The sequence below is a fragment of the Rhinolophus sinicus genome, linkage group LG09 (genome assembly GCF_036562045.2).
Source record: "Rhinolophus sinicus isolate RSC01 linkage group LG09, ASM3656204v1, whole genome shotgun sequence".
Taxonomy (NCBI): domain Eukaryota; kingdom Metazoa; phylum Chordata; class Mammalia; order Chiroptera; family Rhinolophidae; genus Rhinolophus; species Rhinolophus sinicus.
The window spans coordinates 116,798,311-116,819,346 of record NC_133758.1 but is presented as its reverse complement, the minus strand read 5'-3'; the positions used below and the strand labels follow the sequence as shown (position 1 = coordinate 116,819,346).

Sequence of the window (21,036 nt, the reverse complement as noted above, 5' to 3'; positions counted from 1 at the left end):
TTTCCTTCGCTAGACACAAAATAAGCCATTTATCCAGCCATTAACCCATTAGTTATCTAATGGGTTGCCTCATAATCCAACAAATAAAGTGTTACTCCTGGAAGGCCAGTAGATAACGAGGTGAGTGGTAATGGGTACAAGGGAAACTTTGCAAACTAGACTTGTAACATCATTTTTATTTTTGAACCATGTGAATATGTTACCTATTTAAAATAAAATTCAAAAATTAAAGCAGTGTTACCGCCGTTCTCTGTTTTATGGATTTCAGACCATCAATTGATGTCTTTGGTTTACCTTAAAATGTCAGCTCCATGACAAAATAGATCCTGTCTGTTGTGTTTACCTCTATATCCCCATCACCTAGAACCACACTGGTATAAATATTTGTTTAATGAATCAGAATGTATACTTTGATGAAAAAGCGTATCAAGCAAAAGCCATGGGATACAGCAAAGGTGGTGCTCAGAGAATTTGTAGTCATAATCTGTACATTTAAAAAGAAGATACGGGGCCGGCCCTGTGGCTCAGGGCCAGGGAGCTGTCTTCTACAAAACTAGACTGAGAAACAATGGCTTGAACCAGAGTGGGGTGGGGAGGCAGAAGAAAGCGGGGGTGGGGGTGGGGACCAAGTCAATAACCTAACTTTATATTTTGAGTGAGGAACTGAAAAATAAGAAAAGCAAACTAAACCCAAAGCTAGTAAAAGGAACTTATAAAAATTAGAGATTAGAAAAACAAAAGTCAATGAAAGTAAGTTGGTTCTCTGAAAAGATTAACAAAATTGACAAATCTCTAGCTAGACTGACCAAAAAGACATAAATCACTAAAATCAGAAATGTAAGTAAAGATTACTACTGACCAGAAATAAAAAGGATAATATAGCAATTTCACACCAATAAAGATAATTTTGATGAAATGGACAAATTCTAGAAACACACAAATTACCTAAAGTAACATAGTAAGAATCAAAACTGATATAGAATGGATGGCTTCCCTGGTGAAATCTACCAACAGTTAAAGAAGAATTATCACCAATGCTATTTAAGCTGTTCCAACAAATTAAAGAAGAGGGAACACTTCATAACTCATTCTGTGAGGCCAGCATTACATTGATACTAAAGCCAGACAATAACATCACAAGAAAAGAAAATTAGACTAATGTCCCACATAAATATAGATGTAAAAGTCAACAAAATACTAATACACCAAATTTAACAGCATATTTAGACAATTATACATCATGACCAAGTGGGGTTTATCCCATGAATGCAAGAGTGGTTCAACATAAAATCAATGTAATACGCATTAATAGAACAAAAGGAGAAAAGAAACACATTATTACCTCAGTTGATGCAGAAAAGGTACTTAAAATCCAGCACCCTTTCATCATCAAAAAAACTCCAAAAACTAGGAATAGAAAGTAACTTCTTCAACACGATAATGGACATCTACGAAAATCCCATAGCAAACATACTCAATGGTGAAAGAATGTGAAAAGTTTTCCTCTGAGATCAGGAACAAGACAATGGTGCCCATTCCCACCACTTCTACTCAACACAGAATTAGAAGTTGTAGCCAGAGCAGTAAGGCAAGAAATAGAAACAGAAGACATCGAAACTGGGAAGGAAGAAAAACTATATCCACAGATGACATGATCCTATATATAGAAAATCCAAAGAATCCAAAAGCAATCTACTAGAGTTAAAAATAAAATACGTAGGAATAATTTAACCAAAGTAAAAGACTTGCAAAATGTTGCTGAAAGAAGACAAATAAATGAAAGACATCCCATGTTCATGGACTGGAAGACTTAATATTGTTAAAATGTAACTACTACCCAAAGCTATGTACAGATTCAACATAATCCCCATCAAAATTCCTATAGTCTTTTTCTGCAGAAGTGGAAAAGCCGAACTTTACATTTATGTGGAAATCACACATCCAAAACAATCCTGAAAATGAAAAACAAAGTTGGAGAACTCACAGACACTTCTGGGTTCAAAGCCTGTGAAGCTGCAGTAATCACAACAGTGTGGTACTGGCATAATGGAGTAGCCCACACAGGCCAATGGGACGGAATTGAGGGCCCAGAAATAAACCCAATGTATGTAGTCAATTGACTTTCTAAGACGGTGCTAAGCCCATTCAATGGGGGAAGAATCACCTCTTCAACGGATGGTCTGGGACAGCTGGAGTTCTATATGAAACAGGTGCAGTTGGACTCCTACTGCACATCATTTACAAAAATAAACTCGAAGTGGATAAACAACTTAAATATGAAAGTTAAAACCATGAAACTCTTAGAAGAAACATCGGGGTAAATTTCCACAATCTCAGATTTGGCAATGGATTCTTAGATATGGCATGAGCAATAATAACAACAAACATGGATAAAGTGGACATCAAAATTAAAAACTTTTGTTCATCAAAGAACATTACAAAGTGAAAGGACAACGTGCAAAATGGGAGAAAATACTTGCAAATCATGTATCTCATAAGGGATTAATATCCAGAATATATAAAGAATTCCTCCAACTCAACGAGACAAATAACCCAATTCAAAAAAGACTTCAATAGACTTTTCTCCCAAGAAGATATACAAATGACCAATGAGCAAATGAAAGATTCTTGACATCATTAGTCATTAAGGAAATGCAAATCAAGACCAAGATGAGATCACCTCACAACTACTAGGATGACTATTTTTTAAAAGAAAGTATTGACGAGGATGTGGAGAAATTGGAACCCACATGTATTGCTAGTGGAAATGCAAAATGGTGTGGCCACTGTAGGAAACAGTTTAGCACTTCCTCAAAAAGCTAAACATAGAATTATCATATGACACACCAATTCTACTACTAGGTTTTATAAAAAGAAATATAAACAAGTATTCAACAGATACTTTTAAGCCAATGGTTATTGTAGGATTATTCACAATGGCCAAAAGCTGGAAACCTAAATGTCCATCAACTGATGAATGGATAGACCAGGCGCAGTATAGCCATACAATGGAATATATTTAGCCATAAAAAGCAATTTCTGACACGCTACAACATGGATGAACGCTGAAAACATTATATTAAGTAAAATAAGTGACACATAAAAGGACAAATACTGCATGAATTCACATTTATGAGGTACCCAGAGTTGTCAAATTTATAAAGTATAGAGGTTACCAAGGGAGGAGAAAGAAGGGAGGGAAATGGAAAATTATTGCTTAATAGTTACAGAGTTTCTATTTGGAGCAGTAAAAAGTTTTGGAAATAGATAGTGGTGATGGTTGTACAACATTGTGAATATAATTCACACTTTAAAATGTAGTTGTACACTTTAAAATGAAAATTTTTTCTTATATTTTACCACAATTTAAAAAAGGGAAAAAACATACTAAGGTTGTTCCTTGGTTCCTTCACCTCCCAGTCTCCAGATCCTTTTCCCACACATCAGCCCAACTTTTCCTTCCAAGCGTTTATACAGTACTCCTCACTTAAGACAAAACAAAAACAACAACAAAACCCCACTTCTTACTTTGCCTTTCCCTTTTAGAAATTAACTGCCTTTAAGTCTACAAGGTTTGACAGTTAAGTTTGTGAACTTATTGCAATGATGTTGCTCACCTTTTTTGCTATCAGAGGGATGATGCATTATGAATTTGTACCACCTGGACAGTGAACCAAGTTTACTATTTGGAAGTGCTGAAAAGGCTGCGTGAAAAAGTTAGACAACCTGAACTTTTCGCCAATTCATGGTTCTTGCATCACGACAATGCACCAGCTCACACAGCACTGTCTGTGAGGGAGTTTTTACATAGTAAACAAAAGTAGGGGTTATTGGAACACCCTCCCTACTCACCTGATCCGGCCCCCAATGACTTCTTTCTTTACCTGAGGATAAAGGAAATATTGAAAGGAAGACATTTTGATGACATTCAGGACTTCAAGTATGATACAGTGACAGCTCTGATGGCCATTCCAGAAAAAAAGAATTCTGAAATTGTTTTGAAGGGTGGACTAGGCGCTGGCGTCAGTGCATAGCTTCCCAAGGGGAGTACTTCGAAGGTGACCGTAGTGACATTCAGCAATGAGGCATGTAGCACTTTTTGTAGGATGAGTCCAGAACATTGTTGTCTAACCTTCGTAGATCACACCCACAAGGGGGTGGCATAGCCCTCAGTCTGAATTCCCACCCAGATTCAATTATTTGTGTCCTCTATGCAACTATCAGGGTCATATCACTGTCCCGTCCTCTTATAGCACAGGACAAGTTGTAGGAAATATACACGAAATAATTCTGGACAATGTGGAACAGCATTTCCCTAATGTCAGTTATCTGGGTGCCACCTTCCCATACTAACATCCAGTCTTAAATGGAACCAATTATTACAAAGAAAACTATTATTGCTCTGAAGAGGAAAACCAGTATCACTTGCCATAAACATCAAAGATAAACTGTCACACATCAGTAAGACAAAGCAGTTTAAATTCTAGTTTATATTATTGCCCAGCAAAAGTCTTGAGCCTAAGATCTGATCTCTCTTTGTCAGAAAGGGAAAGAAGAATGGTGTTGAAGACACATTAGTATGAAGTGAGGCTTTCTCCTTGCTGTAATAAAGACTGACGAACTGCAAGGGACTAACTTTTTCAGTATGCGACTCACTACAATTTACCGTATTTCCTCAATTCAGAGATCCAATTTTTTTTTGTCACATTTTGAATTAGGAATGTATTTTACCATCAACAAGCTGTTTTACTAACAGCGGTTTTTTTTTCTTTCTTAGCAGTCAAATAACTACTTAAAGCGGATGGCCACTTGCATTGGGTTAAATGGCACGATACACGCGGAAGGCCTTGGCGTCCCATGGTATTCCCGCTGCCCACTTGGGAAACCCTCTCGTGTCCACCATGGCTCCGCTTACACCCAGAACGTCCCGGGGACTCCTGCTTCCCACTCCACCGCCCACTGCCCGCGGCGTTTGGAGCGCGCGGCACTGACCGAGGTCCCTTTCCTTCCTGCGACCCCAATCCGGCCAGCTCAGCTGTCCCTCAGAGGCCTCCCGACAGCCCCCCGCAGGAGACACTGCTGGTCACGCGCAGACTCCTTCCCAGACCCTGCACGCCGACAGGTCTCGCACGGCCAAGGTCACCCCACGGGCCGCACCAGCCAAGGGCCCACGAAGACGCAACGCAGACTACGGCGGCGCGGCTCTGTGACGCCACGGCCCCGCCCGCACGGCCGGGGGACTTCTCCCGGGGCGGGGCTGCGTGTTGACGACACACGCCGGGGCGGGGCCGAGAGTTTGGTGCCTTGGAGTGGGGCGTCGGAGCCTCATTCGGGTGGAGCTGAGTCGGAGGAAGGTAAGCGCGCGCTGTCGCCGGACCTGGCTCCGTGTGGCGGCTCCGTGCCCGTAGGGCAGGGGACGGGAGTCTCCGCAGAGGGCGAGGCTGCCGCGCCTTCGTTGTCGCCGGCGCGGCGGTGACAGGGAGCGAAACTGGATGGAGCGGGGCTGACCGGGGGAGGTGGGCGGGATGGGGGTCTGACGGACGAGTATAGCGTCCAATTGCGCGGCGTGCGCCGCCTGGCGGGCGGAGATTGGCGGGTGCGGGCGCGCGCAGAGGTCGCGCGAGGCGCGGAGCGGCACGCCATTGGCTGTGGTGGGCGGGGGGCGGGCCGTGCGACGGATGTGAGGGAACGGGAGCCACTGCGGGTGTGATCCCCAAGGTCGACGAGGCGTCACGTGGGAGCCGCCCTGCCCGGTTCTCTGCGCGCCGGGACGAATTGGCGGACGGCGCGCCCTTGAAGCGGCTGCGGGCTCAGGACGTCGGGCCCCGCAGCCCAGAAAACGGTGCGCGGTTGGCTCCTGCCCCCGCCGTCCCTGCGCTCCTGAGGGGACTCCCTGCCTCACTGCACTTAGTACCCACCGTCCTCAGTACCCCACCCATCCTTCCGTCACTTGCTCGGGCGGCCAGCTTCCCCAGACTCCTCCTGACTCAAGCACTGCCCATGCTCCCTTTGGCTCCAGACCAGTGCCTGCACCTGGCAGGCCGCTACAGGCTGTGGGACAGGTGGATGCTCCCTGGACTCTGGGAGGTCGGCGCATTCAAGACCTGACTCTCCATCTCCTGGAGCTCCTTGCAAGGGCTGTGCCCACCCATGTCCTCTAGAGCCTGGCACACGGCACCCATTGAGGCCTGAGGGTGTGATTGCCAGCCAGGGGCAGAGATGGTGCCTGCACTGCACTGGCCTCCCTGCCGTCAGCCCCTGTGACTTCCCTGTACAGTCAGCTTTGTCCCAGCAGGCAGCCCCGCCCGCTCCACTTCTAGGCCCCCGGGACCTATCATGTGCGCACCAGATCCCTGGGCCTGTCCAGTTGTGGTCTGAACGTGCTTGTGAACGGCAGAGGTTTCACCATCGGATAGACATGTCCAACCTGAGGGCCTGTTTCCCCGGATGGTAACGGGGCTACGTGGAGCCCGAGCTGTCTGGGCCCCTGGACACATTCCCCCTGCAGGTGCAGGACACAGAGACACTTGCTCCACCGCCCTGGCCCATTCTAGCTCAGGGAAGGTACACAGGAACAGCCCAGCTCCCAAGGGCCTACGATGGCACCTGCCTCGTGGTGGGGAGAGAGCCAGCAGCACCGACCACCCCTCCTTTGGGGTGGACAGCTGGGCCAGAGCAGACCTGCCCGCAGCTGTCCTCACATGCCAAGGAGCTCCTGAGCCTGCACTCCCACGTGAGGACGTGTGTATGACGCTCAGCACAGGTGTCAGCCCAGGGGTACTAGTCCTCAGCCGAGCTCCAGGAGGGGACACAGCAGAGTCCCCCTCACAGGGACATCACAGGGAAAGCCCCAAGTGCCCAATCTCCCGCACTGGAGCAGGCTCCCCAGGGCCCTTGGGAGACTGGGGGGCACACCTGGGCCCTCCAGGCAGCAAGGATGAGACCGCTTGCCTCCTCCCCCCACCGTGCGCTGGCTGAGGACACTCCCTGCAGCTGCAGCCCCAGGCCCCTGTGGCACTTGTCAGTCCGAGGGTGGCCCTGGGGGCACCCCCTAGATGAGCAGCCCAGACAGGCAGCAAAAACGCTGGGCGGACTCGCCCAGTCTCACTGGCCTGGCCCCTCTGATGTGGTGCCCGCAAGGCTGGGCGCTCATCGCTGGGTGTGTCCTCTAGACGATGGATCTCCCCCATTGGCTGGTTACTGTATTTCATTATGATGAGTAAGTTTTTGGTTAATGGCTTATTTCCTTGTTTTTGCATTTATTTTCTTACACCCCGATCCTAGAGACATGATTAGTGTGTCAGAGTGCCATGTTTATGACCCCAAGTGCGTAGCTCGTCTACCCCTCCCTCGAGCAGTCTAGGACACAGGGAGAAGTTCATTATCAGGTTCTGGTACATCGATTCCTCAGGGGATGATGTTCTTTCCGCTGACACCGTCAAGAGCCAAAGGTGCCGGTCACCAGCCTCCCCTGCTGTGCGCATTCTATCTGTGCTCAGTCTTCCCAAATTAGTAATTGGAACCTGATGCCTCATTTGCAACTTTCCTTGATGACTAGTGAGCTTGAATAGGCTCGAGCAGGCCGAGGGGGAACCAGGCTGAACCCAGTCACTGAGCACAGGAGGGGGTGAAGAGGGGCCGGAGGAGGCCGCCTGTGGCTGGCTGGCTGCATGGCTCCATGGGTGTTCGGGCTCTGCCAGCCAGGCTGAGGTCTGGTAAGGCGACCTTGTTCGGCCAGCCCCGGCTCCTGGGTGATACGATCCCTGCTGGGTGTGTGCAGGGCTCTGACCAGCGTGGGTTCAAGCAGTCTGCTGGCACTTGTGGCTCATGGCGGTGAGCAGCCTGCAGGCTGAGATGTGGGGTCTGGTCACCTACTGGCACCTTCCTAAGCATGTCCCCAGCCCAGAAGAGATACACCCTGCTCTCCCAGCCTCCGCTGTGTCAAGTGGCTCCATGGCTGGTTCTGGCCAATGCGAAGCCTTTGGTTTCTCTTAATAGACTTGATTTTTTGAGCAGTCTTATGTTTTCAGAAAAACTGAGCAGAAAGCCGAGCATCCACGATTACCTGTCAGGCCCACACTCTCCCTGTTGGAACATCTTGTATTACTGCCACACGTGGCTCACAATCAATGAGCCAATATTGACACGTTGCTAACTTGTCAATAGTTTACATTAGAGCTCACTCCTGCCTGTGGACATTTTATGGGTTTTGACAAGTATGTGATGCCCTGCACCCACCATTACAGTATCACCCAGTATAGTTTATCTACCCCCAACCCTGTGCCCCATTCACCCCTCCCTCCTGCAGCCCGACAGCCACTGCTCTTTGTGTAGCCATTTTTTGTGTGTGGTAAAATATACAAAACATGAAATTTACCACCTTAACCACATTTAAGTGCACAGTTGAGTGGTATTAAATACATTCACATTATTGTGCAACCATTGGACCATTGGCACCCTCAATTCTGCCAATTCTTTTCATCATGTAAAACTGAAATCCTATACCACTAAACACTGACTCCCCTCCCCCATCCCTGGCCCCTGGCCCCACCATCTACTGTCTGTCTCTGAACTGACTCCTGCAGGAACCTCCTGTACAAGGACGCACAGGATTTGTCCGTCTGTGACGGGCTGTCACTCAGCACACTGTCCCACGGTCCGTGCTTACGTAGCCTGGGTCAGAATCTCCTTCCTTTCTAAGGCTGAATAATATTCCATTGTGTGTAATATTCCATTTGCTTATCCATTCATCCATCGGTGGACATTTGGGCTGTAGTTACTGTGAACAATGCTGCGGAGAACACAGTGCAAATATCTCATTGAGACCCTGCTTTCAGTTCTTTTGTGTAAATACCCAGTAGAGGAATTGCTGGGTCATATGGTAGCTGTAGTTTAATTTTTTGAGGAACCTCCATACCATTTCCCACAGCTGCTGCACCATTTTACATTCCCACCAACAGTGCACAGGTTCCAGTTTCTCCATTTCCTTGCCAACACTTGTGGATTTCGGCTTTTTTGATGATGGCATTCTAATAGCTGTGAGGCGGTATCTCACCATGGTTTTGATTTGCATTTCCCTGCTGATTAGTGATGCTGAGCACCTTTTCATGTGTTTCTTAGTCATCCATTTGTCTTCTTTGGAGAAATGTCTAATCAAGACCTTTGCCCATTTTTTAATCAGGCTTGCTTGCTTGCTTGTTTGTTTGTTCTGTTGATTGTTAGGAGTTCTCTCTATATGCTGGGTACTAATTCTTTACCAGATATATGAAATATTTTCTCCCATTCTGTGGTTGCCTTTTTACTGTGTTGATAGTGACTTTTGATGCACAAAATTAAAATGTTTCCACATCAAATTTTTCCTTTTGCTAACTATGCCTTTGGTGTCATATCCAATGAATCTGTACCAAATCCAATGTGATAAAGCTTTGTCCTATGTTTTCTTCTGCAAGTTTTATAGTTTTCGCTCTTAAGTTTAGGTCATTGATCCACTTTGAGTTAATTCTTGTATCTAGTATTAGTCAGGGTCCAACTTCATTCTTTTGCATGTAGATATCCAGTTTTCCTAGCATTTGTTGAAAAGACTACCCTTTCCCCACAAAATAGTCTTCGTTCCCTTGTCAGAAATTATTTGCCGTATATGTGAGGGTTTATTTCTGGGCTCTCTATTCCATTGGTCTGTGTATATGTCTGCTTTTATGCCAGCACCACACTGCTTTAATTACCAAGCTTTGTGGTAAGTTTTGAAATCAGAAAACGTGAATCCTCTAACTTTGTCAAGATTATTTTGGCTATTCATTGTCCCTTCAGATTCCAATATGAATTTGAGGATGGATTTTTCCATTTCTGCAAAAAACGTCATTGAGATTTTCATAGGGATTGCACTGAATCTGTAGATCACTTTGACATCTTAACAATATTAAGTCTTTCAACCCATGAACATTGGATGTCATTCCACTTATTTGTCTCCTTTAATTTCTTTCAGCATTTTTTTGTAGTTTTCAGTGTACAAGAATTTCACCTCCACAGTGAATTTAATTCCTAATTATTCTATTTTTTAAATGCTATTGTAAATGGAATTGATTTCTTAATTTCCTTTTCAAACTGTTCATTGTTCTTGTATAGAAATACTGATTTTGTGTTGACTTTGTATCCTGCAACTTTGCTAAATTTATTAGTTCTAACAGATATATAGACGTAATATAGATATAGATATCTCCAAAAAAGTATGCACATTTTAAGAAAGGAAAACTGTACTAAAATTGTAATACTCAATATATACCAATAACAAAAGATGAATACAAGTCACGTTTGACTTCTGCAATTACAGGAGGTGCTCGAAGTGGTCACCATCAGCATCCAGACACTTCTGATTGCAGCAAACTACTGCTTGAGCATAGATAACATCTCTTAAAATGTGTATACATTTTTTGGCATCCCCAATACACACACACACACACGGAATGCTGCTGCTGAGTCATCCAATGGAAAGGCAGGGAGCTTCAATACAGGAAGTGGCACATTGAACCTTAGTTAACACTGTGTGACAAGTTTCAATTTGTTTGATGCAGTCAGGCAGGTGTGGGCTACGGTTTGAGGTGTGTTTTAAAGTGTGCCATAAATCATGGATCACAAACAATGCATTAACATGAAATGGGCAAACAGTTTCATTCTCCATTGTGACAATGTCACACATCACTTCTGGTATACGGCAATTTCTGTCAAATAAAATCATTACAGTGTGTCCACCTTATTCACCAAATCTGGAACCATGCAACTTCTGGCTCTTTCCCAAAGTCAAAATGATTCAGGACATCGAGGCAGCCATGAGAGCACGACAAAAGACACTCACGAAAGAGGACTTCCAGAATTGGCTTCGGAAAGTGGCAAGAAGGATGGAATAAGTATGTTCAAAGCAAGGGGGGGTATTCTGGGGGGGGGGATTAATGGCAATGTGTCTTTTACTATAATACTTTATTTTTAAATTTAAACATTCAGTGTATATGTTGATCACACCTCATAAATATGACCATGTCATCTACAAACAGAGATGATTTTACTTCTTCCTTTCCAACTAGGATAACTTTTATTACTTTTTCTTGCCTAACTGCTCTGGCTAGAACTTCTAGTACTATGTTGAATAACAGTGGTGAGGGTGGGCATCCTTGCCTTGTTCCTGTTTTTAGAGGAAAAGCTTTTAGTCTTCCACCACTGAGTATTTTTTCTGCGAGTTTTTCATATGATATTTATTATGTTGAGGTATTTCTTCCATTCCTAGTTTTTAAGTTTTTATTATGAAAGCATGTTGGATTTTGTCAAATGCTTTTCCTGAATCAATTGAGATGATCATGTGGGTTTTTCCTTCACTTTGTTGATGTGACAAATTACATTGATTTATTTTCACACGTTGAAACATCTTTGCATCCTAGGAATAAATCTCATTTAGTCACAGTGTACAGTCTTTTTAATATGTGTTGAATTCTGTTTGCTAGTATTTTGTTGAGAATCTTTGCATCAATGTTCACAAGAGATACTGTTCTATAGTTTTATCTTGTATCTTTCTGGCCTTGGTATCAGGACAATGCTGGCCTCATAGAATGAGTTAGGAAGTGTTCCTTCCTCTTCAATTTTTGGGAAGAGTTTGAGGAGTATTGGTGTTAATTCTTCTTTCGATGTTTTGTAGACTTCAACAGTGAAGCTATCAGGGCCAGAACTTTTCTCTGTTGGGAGGTTATTATTATTATTACCAATTCAGCCTCCTTTTAGGTCAATAGATCTACTCAGATTGTCTATTTCGTCATGATTTAGTCTTGGTAGCTTTTGTGTTTCTTGGAATTTGTCTATTTCATCTTGGTTATCCAATTTGTTGGTATACAATTGCTCATATTTCTCTTTTCACTTTTATTTGTTCGATTCACATATTTCACACTATGTGTTCGGTGTACACACACACATTTAGGATTGCCTTAGCTTCTTGGTGGGTGGACTTCTTAGCATTATGTAATGGTCCTTTCTGTGTCTGGTAATTTCCTTTGCTTTGACGTCTACTTTATATACCAAGAATATAGCCCTTATTTCCTTTGATTAATGCTTGCATGGTATATATTTTTCATTGTTCTACTTTCAACATTCCTGTATCGTTTTATTTGAGGTTAGTTTCTTGTAAACAAGCATACAGTTGCCAATCTCTGCTTCCTAATTGGTGTATTTAGGTAATTTACATTTAATGTAGTTATTGATGTAGTGGGACTTAAGTCTGCCATTTTATTCTTTATTTTCTGTTTTGTTTGTTTCTTTGTTTTATTTTCCCTGACTTCTTGTAGGTTAGTTGAACACTGTTTTGAAATTCCACCTTTATCTGTATGTAGTGTTTTTGAGTGTATCTCTTTGTACAGCTTTTTAAGTGGTTGTCTAGGTATGACATTATATAGACACAACTTACCACAGTGCACTGGTGTCGTCATTTTATAGTGCAGAGACCATATCTCCATTTACATCCCTTTACCCTCCCCGTTGAAAATTGTCTTAAACGATTTCCTCTATGTTCATTTAGAACCATACCAGACATATAATTTTTGCTTCAACAACCACACGTAATTTAGAAGACTCAAGAAGAGAAGGAAATTGTATTTACTCAATATTTGTTCTTTCCATTGTTCTTGTTTCCTTTATGGTATTGCAGGATTCCTTCTTCTATCATTTCCTTTCTGTTTAGAGAATTCCTTTAGCAATTCATTGAGGGCAGGTCTGCTGGCAGCATATTCTCTTAGTTTTTCCTAGAGGATATCATCACTGGAAGCAGGGTTCTGGGTGGACAGTTCTTTTCCTTTAAGTCTTGAAAAGTGTGGTGCCACTTTCTCTTGTCCTCCATAGTTTCTGATGAGAAATACGCTGTTCAAGTTGTTTGTCTGTGGTTTTCAAGATTTTTGTTGTTTTTTCTCCTAAGGAGGGCGCAGCTCACAGTGGCCCATGCAGGGATCAAACTAGCAACCTTGGTGTTATTAGTTCCACGCTCTAACCCACTGAGAAGTTTGTTTATGATGCGTCTTGGAGCGGACCTCTTTGGGTTTATTCAGTTTGGTGTTTACTCAGCTTCTTGAACCTGTAGGTTTACAAACTTTTGCCAGATTTGGGGAGTTTTCAGCCATTATTTCTTTGAATACTTCTGCAGCACCTCCCTCTTTCTTCTCCTGGGATTCAGACGACATATTTATGTCGTCATTGCATCTTGTGTTGTAGTCCCACATGTCCCTGAGGCTGTCCTTTTTCTCTTTTTTTCCCCCATCTATTTTCTCTGTTGTTCGGATTGGGTGGTTTCTTTTCTAGCGTCATGTTCACTGATTTTCTTTTGTCTCCTCCATTCTGTGGTTTATTTCATCCATTAAGTTTTTTATTTTGGTTGTATTTTTAGTTCTGAAATTTACATTTGGTTCTTCTTTGTATCTTCTATTTCTTTGCTGAGGCTTTTAATTTTTCATTTGTTTCAAGTGGAAGTATTTTGATGCTGGCTCATTTAAAATCTCTGCCAGATAATTCTGACATCTGTATCATCTTGGTGTTGGTGTCTAGAGATTGTCTTTTTTTGTTTGTTTCAGTTGAGGTCATCTTGGTTCTTGATGTGGTGATTGATCTTTGATTGTATGTGGTCTTAAGAAACTGGATCTTATTTAAATCTCTGAGGAGAACAAAGCCGAGCAGGCTTCCTCTGACACTGAAGCGGGCAGGTGAGTGCTGCCTGGTCACTGCCGGGCAGGATGGAATCCAGGCTTCCTCTTGGCCTCCACTGGGGGGCTCATTGTCACCTAGTGGGAATGGAAGCCCTTGATCTCCTCTGAACGGTACCAGGTGCATTGGGGGCGGGCCAAGTGTTTCCGTTGGGGTTGACTGCAGTGGGGTGGTGATCGTCTCAGAATGTTTTGTCCTGCGAGGCTGCCCTGGTCCTGGTCCTCTGGCCAGAGGCAGCTGGCTTTTGTTGTGGGTTGTCTACATTAGTTGGCACTTCTGGGTTGCTAGCTTCTCCAGCACCTGTTTTGGGATATACATTACATAACAAAAAGAAAACCAAGAACTCAGGGCTCTGTCTTTCTTTGGGCCCCAAGGTCCCTTCTAAGTCTGCCTCCTCCTCTCCATCTTTCCAAGTCTTATTTTTGTTTCGTTTGAAATGTAGCATGTCATGTTTTTAGCCACATTTAGTGGGCTACAGATGCTGTTTATGCTTTCAAATTTTTTAATAAATCCTGATAAATGGCCTTGATTGCCACGAAGCCTGAAGACTTTGGACTCTAAGCAGCACCTTTGAAAGGTGCCTGTTTCCCTGCAGCCTGGAGCATTGCAGTCAGGGCACCTCCCAGCTTGGGGTGCCGTCTGGGCCAGGACAGATGAGCCTGCAGGCCGCACAGGGAAGCTTGTTGGGGTTCTGACTGTGGACGTGGAGTCCTTCCCAGCAATCAGGCCAGCTACCCACTCCAAATTAAGTTGCATTTTGGTTGGCCTTGGGACCTTCAGCTTTCTAAGAGGTATCTTTAGTTGGTCTTTTTTCCTGGTAAATTTAAAGTGTGCAGAGTGCTTTCATGTTTGCAGCATAATTACAGAGGATACATTGTGAGGGAGCAGAGTGATCCTTGGCTGGGAAGGGATTCACTGACTGGGAAGGGAGTGAATGCAGATCAAGTGCCCCAAGTTCGAGGCTCTGCCTCTTTGCCCACAGGCTCGGCCATTTCCGTGTAGGGTGGCAAAGTGCCTCCACGTTGGACAGTGATCCTCACTACCTCCCTACCTCTCAGTTATGTTTGCTGAAGCGTCACAAGTGAAAGACACTGGGTTCTTGGAAACTCTCAGTCTGAAGGGAGAGTTGGTGTTTGTGCTCTCATCTGAACTTTGGGTCCCCGCTAAAGCTACCATGCTGCGGCAGCAGCCAGAGCTGTGCGGCTCGCATCATCTTCTGGGTTGGTCACGAGAAGCTTCATGAGTCTGAAACCAAAAAAAAGAAAACGTGTTCATGATGAGTTGTTCTTTGGAGATGGTTGTCAGGCAGCGCACGGGGACAGCCACTTACTTAATGGTGCGCGGCCGCTCCCTGGGAGACTCGCTTGGGGACAGGCTGTGCACAGGCCGTTTTGCTGACTTGCCTCTTTAGGACCTTTGCCTGGCCAACGTGGCCCTGATAGGCATAGGGAGTGGCGTGTCCCCATCCTGTGTACGGGCCGTGGCCTTGGGTAGGGTGTGTGCGGCCTGACTGGGAAGATCGGGGTACAGATGAAGTCCTGCTTTAGTCCAGCATGTAGTCTCCTAAGGGCAGGGCCCTGAACCCTTCAAAACAAATTTTGCTTCGCTTTGGTTTTTACATTTTCAACCTTATTTTCCTCAAATGTACAGGTTTATACTCGCATCTTGAAATTAATGGAATACAGTTTTGATAGGTTTCACTTACGTTTTTCTTGGACACTTTCTTTTTAAAAAAACAACTTTATTGAGGTATAATTTCCGTGCCATACAACTCACCCTTTTAGGTCGAGTGTTTCCAGTCTATTAGAAGGTTGTGCACCCATCACTGTAATCTAGTTTTAGAGCACTTTCACACCCCCTGAAGGAACCCCCACACTTGTCAATGGTCGCATCTTGCCCCACCCTTCCTGCCCCAGCCCTCAGCAACCACCATGGATGTCTGTCTGTATGGAGCTGCCTCTTCTGAACATTTCACATAAGTGGAATCACACAACATGTGGGTTTTGAGAGTGACTTATTTCACATAATACGGTGTGTTCAAGGTTCATCTGTTGCAGCGTGTTCTGTGCAGTAGTTCTCTCCTGTTCGTTGCCTAATGCTGTCTGACGTACGGTTTACCGCATTCAGTGTTTGCCCCTTCATCTGCTTGTAGACGTCGGGTATGCCCACGGTTTGGCTGGTAGGAATAATCGCGTCCGAGTTTTTGGACACACACTTTGATTTCTCTAGGTCGCGTCCCTAGGAGTGGAGTGGCTGAGTCCCGTGGTCAGTCTGTGTTTGCCTTTCGGAGGAACTGCCACTGTTCTCCACGGTGGCCCTACCAGGTCCCGGGCCACCAGCGGTGTCTGAAGTTCCACTATGTCCACGTGCTCCTACCACTGGCTCTTTTCTCTTTGATGATACCTGGTCTGTGTGAAGTGGCATCTTGTGGTTTTCATGTGCATTTCCCTAATGACTAATGATGTTAGGAATCTTTCAATGTGCTTATTGGCTATTCGTGTATCTTCTTTGGAAAAATATCTGTTCGTATCCTTTGTCTATTTTTGATTGGGTTATTTTCTTATTATTGAGTTATAAGAGTTCTTTATACGTTCTGTATACAAATTCCCTATCAGTTATATGATTTTCAGGTATCCAGGACTTTTTTCCAAGTCAAGTTGTTGTCCTTTCAGTCTTAGTTGTGGAGGGCGCAGCTCAGCTCCAAGTCCAGTAGCCATTGCTAGTTGCAGGGGGCACAGCCCACCATCCCTTGTGGGAGTCGAACCGGCAACCTTGTGGTTGAGAAGACGCACTCCAGCCAACTGAGCCATCTGGGAGGCAGCTCAGCTCAAGGTGCCGTGTTCAATCTTAGTTGCAGGGGGCACAGCCCACCATCCCTTGTGGGACTCGAGGAGTTGAAGCAGCAACCTTGTGGTTGAGAGCCCACTGGCCCATGTGGGAATCGAACCGGCAGCCTTCGGAGTTAGGAAGCACGGAGCTCCAACCGCCTGAGCCACCGGGCCGGCCCCCTTGTCTTCTCTTTCTTGATGGCATCCTTTGAAGCACACAAGTCTCTATTTTGATGGAGTCCAATTTGTCTATTTTTTCTTTTGTTGTACTTTTGATTCCTAAGATTCTATTGCCTGAGTCAAGGCCATAAAGATACACTCCATTTTCACTTGGTAGTTATACAACTTCTAAGAGTCTCACAGTTTTAGCTCTCACATTTAGGTCTTTGATCCATTTTGAGTTAATCTTGTGTGTGGTGTGAGGTAGAGGTCCCACTTCATTCTTTGACATGTGGATGTCCAGATGTCTGGGCACCATCTGCTGAAAAGACTGTGTTTTCCCCATTGAATTTTTTTTGACACCCTTGTTAAATAAAAATACTCCTCTAAACCAAAAATCAGAACACACGAACTTTTGGACAACCCAGAACTTTTGTGCAAGTGTTGGAACACCTGAGTGTCTCTACCAAATGATGTGCTGTTGTTAAAGCTGACCCTGGGCTCGTTAGGACAGGATCAAGTCTACCAAAATCTGAAATGTAAACCCGGTGCGTGCTCTGTGGGGCCCTCAGGCGTGGACAGAGCACACCTGTTGGGGGCAGGGGTCGAGGCCTCTGCTGAGGCAGTTTTCCTTCTACTTCGCCTCAAGGGGAGTCTAAAGGTTGCTGGCTGTCCTGGTAGCTGTGCTGGGCAGCTGCGCTGTCAGACTCAGACCCCGGAGACCTAGAAACGCGGTTTATCTAGGGTCCCACCGGCCGGCTGGCCTGCTCCGGGCAGAACAGGTAGAGGGAGCGGCTTTGTGGTTGTCAGTGCAGCGCCTGGTAGTGCGGTTATCTCCGCGGCTGGAGGGGCAGGTGGTTGGTGGAGTGGTGCTGCTGGGCTCCAGGAGAAGCCTGGCCCAGCCGTCAGTGTTTCAGGCCCCCTAGGGAATAATGACATGGGAGGGAACAGACACATTTCCTTCGGGGCTGAATAATACAAAGGCAGCGCTGAAAGCAGTAGCAGGGGTTGGTGGCCCTTTGTTTGCCTTCAATTTGCTTGTGGGACAAGTTGAAGTGTAGGTGGACATAGGGAGAACTACTGAAGTAACCTGAAACTTTGGCTTTTAAGGTACGAAAACCACAGGGGCCAGGTTTGCCTTCTGTAGCGAGAGCCGAAGGCTAACTGCGAAGGAGCAAGTCTGTGTTTGTGGCTTAGCTTGTTTTGACAGCACCCGTCCTGTGTTTCCCTTGTGCCGACCTGTGTTTTCTGAGCAGCAGAGCAGCCAGATGCGCTGCTGGTGACTGTCCCGTGTGCGTACTCTCATCATCTCAGGCCGAGAGGCAGGGTCTTACAGTGGAGAGGACAGTGCACGCACGTGCATTTCTGTAATTGCCAACAGGCCTCGGCTTGGACCTCGTCCAGGTAGGTGTGCAGGTGGCCGCTTGCTTCGAGGCAGATTCCTGGGTGCCCGCATCCTGCAGAGGGCCATGGTGAGCCAGAGCCCCTGCCTGGGCACCCCTCCCCTCCCAGGGCCCCTCTTGCTGTGTCCCTTCCTGACAGGGTCCCTGCCCAGAGGCAATCCGGATTGTTGGAAGTGGCTCCAGACCTCCTGGGAACAGTTCGAATAAACTCGCATGGTGCGGAGGGCAATCAGCTTTTATGAAATGGCTCCTTTTCTTAGAGTTATAAGTTAGATTACGTAGAATTATGACCTCAAGTGCAGGGTCCATTCAGATCAGAAGCAATAGGTTTATCCATCCCATCTCCTCGCTCAGGCATAGGCGCGCGCTCTGTCTCTCTCTCTCTCTCTCTCTCTCTCTCTCTCTCTCTCTCTCTCTCTGTCTCAGCCAAGCTGTCCTCCCCTTAAGCCCTGACCTCTCCCTCTCTCTCCCTCTCCAGCCTGGGGGTGCCATCACTGAAGGGCTGGGGAGAACAGGGACTTTGCTGTCAGGAAGCCTGGGCTGGGAGCCTGGCTGTGCTCTTGCTGGCCCTGTGACCTTGGAGGGACATAAGCAGAAACTCAGGGGTGCTCTGTAGGATGGAGGGGTTTGTGGGCTCATGGAGAGTCCAGCATGTCAGGTTGCTGCCCAGAGTGCGTAGGTAGGAGGGCTGAGCGTGTCCTTCCTACCTGCAGGAATGCTTTCCCTCTGGCCCTCGTCTCTGTCCCCACCCCACACTCCTCCTGCGTGTCCCCGTGCTCCTTCCACTTTCTCACTCTGTCTTTCTGCTTCCTGAGCCCTCCCTTCAGCCCTGCAAACACCCCCCATCCCCACCCCACCACCTCCCAGCTTCCCTTGGTGGTTGCGCCTTCGCTCCCATGAGTTCTGCTAGCACTCTGTGCCTCAGGCGCTCGCTGCTCTCTGTGGTTTTGTTAAAATGTTCTTTCTCTTCTGCTCAAAGATAAATTATTGGAGAATTTTCCCCAACTTCTCTGTTTCTCCAGAACACCATGAGCCCAGCAGGCACTCAGTAGTTTCCGGGTGGAGGAGAGAATCTCGTTTTCCAGTTAGTCCTGGTCTAATCCGTAATCGGTCTGTCCTTGTTCCTTTCCTGGTTGTTTTACATGGTGTGTGAACTCAGAGCACGTCCCGTGTCTGCACTGTGCAGTGGGGTGTGCCCCTCAGACTTCACTTAGCCGTGTCCTCGGGCTGTGAATGGAGACACCGGAGCAGGCCACCTGCCGCACCTGCACGTGGAGTCTGTCCCCCAGTCGAGCCTGCGGCTTTTCCCAGGAGTCCTGTCTGCTGAAACTCTAACCCATCTTCTTTTCTGTGCAGGCGGCTGTGAGGAACTTCTGGACAAGAATGTTTCACTTAAGGACTTGTGCGGCCACATTGAGGCCACTGACAGCCTCCCAGACTGTTAGGACGTTTTCCTGGAACAGAGTAGCGGCCTCTAGGACGTTTGGGCACATCCGGTGCTACACAGCGCCAGTGGCCGCAGAGCCCTTCCTGAGTGGGACGAGCTCCAACTACGTGGAGGAGATGTACTACGCCTGGCTGGAGAACCCCAAGAGCGTTCACAAGGTAAGGCTCTCAGGAGCGCCGTCCTCTGTGTGTGGCCCCAGGCAGGCGGCCGCCAGGCCAACACGCACCACTCCCTGGAACGGCGGCCACTAACCCACCAGGACCTGAAGAAGCGCTTGCACCACTTCCAGGACCTCAGCAAGGCTGCTGGAGGGTGGGGATGCGAAGAAAGGAAGCCCCAGCATGGACCAGCCTGGGGACCCTCCTCCAGCCAGCGTCCGAGACCTCGTGTGATACTGGTGTCACTCAGTGCCCACCGCAGTCTCCTGTTGTTCTGTACTCGAGAGAAAACTGCACGGAGGCTCCCTTCTGCCGTCTTCACCTGGAAGGCGCTGCCGGCTGAGCGCCTCTCGTCTGACGTGCTTAGTGCAGGACACCCTGGTGGCAGGCCTCAGCATTTGGCCAGTGGATAGTTGTGGGTTTGGATGACTACTGTTGGTTTCCATGCCAGGCAGCTGGCCCAGTGTGGGAGCTGGCGGGGGTACCCGAGCCGCCCAGGCTCCTCGCCCCTGCTGGCAAGGCGTGGGACATGGCAGGGGTCGGCACAGAGATGCGTCGTCACTGTTGGTTTGATCTTTTCCTTCCTTGCGAATTGTGGGTTCTCCATTGGGCCCCGAGGATAAGCTTTACCCTGAGGTGTTGGTGACATTTAAGATACGATGCTCCCGCGTGACTGCTGGAGACACAGCGGGTCTCGTCCGCAGCGCCACCTCTTGGCCCGAACCTCATTGCTCAGCAGAGGGGGCATGGAGCCCATGGCCACCTGAGCAAGGGGACCTCTGGAGTCTTTCCTGGGCTGTAAATGGGACTGCAGAGCAGGACGTGCCCGTGCAAACGGCCCTTTTGTGCTGTGCAGGCTGCAGGTGTCTGGTGACAGTGGTTGCAAGCTTGTCTCTGGAGTAACTCAGCCCAGGGGTCTTGGGAGCAGACTCTTAGCTGGTGCTCAGGCTTGTGCTTTCCTTCCTCCACACCTGCCCTGTGTGTGGAGCCAAGCAGGTCTTCGGAAGTTACAGCTGGTTTCAGAGAGGAAAACATCTGGGTGGACACGAGGGAACAATCTGCTTTCAGGACGGTGGAGACGGTCCCGTGGTTCTGTGGGTGGAACCTGGAAAGGGCCAGACCAGCTCCGCGGCTCCTGCAGAGCCTTTGGGAGGTTTTCATGGGGACTTGACCCTACAGCAGTGATGTGTAAGGGCGTGATTCTCCTTGAAAAGCCTTTTTTCCATTCCTGAGGTACCTTGTTATTGGCGTTAGTAATGTTTGTGTTGATATCATTACGATTATTATTATTTTAAAAACTCATTCTTTAGAGCAGTTTT

General features: G+C 46.7%; 1 protein-coding gene across 5 annotated transcripts in view; it reads left to right on the top strand.

Annotated features, from left to right (window-relative positions):
* The first annotated feature begins 5,251 nt into the window (after positions 1–5,251).
* The window catches only part of OGDH (oxoglutarate dehydrogenase), a 59,277-nt gene continuing 43,492 nt past the window's right edge, over positions 5,252–21,036 (top strand). For 4 of the 5 annotated variants that reach the window (XM_019731636.2, XM_019731638.2, XM_019731637.2 and 1 more), the window contains exons 1-2: positions 5,252–5,354; positions 19,469–19,717. In XM_019731636.2, the coding sequence (XP_019587195.1) occupies positions 19,496–19,717 (222 nt within the window). In that variant the 5' untranslated portion in view covers positions 5,252–5,354; positions 19,469–19,495. The remainder of the gene's footprint in view (positions 5,355–19,468; positions 19,718–21,036) is intronic. The other variant, XM_074312104.1, reaches the window with a different exon arrangement.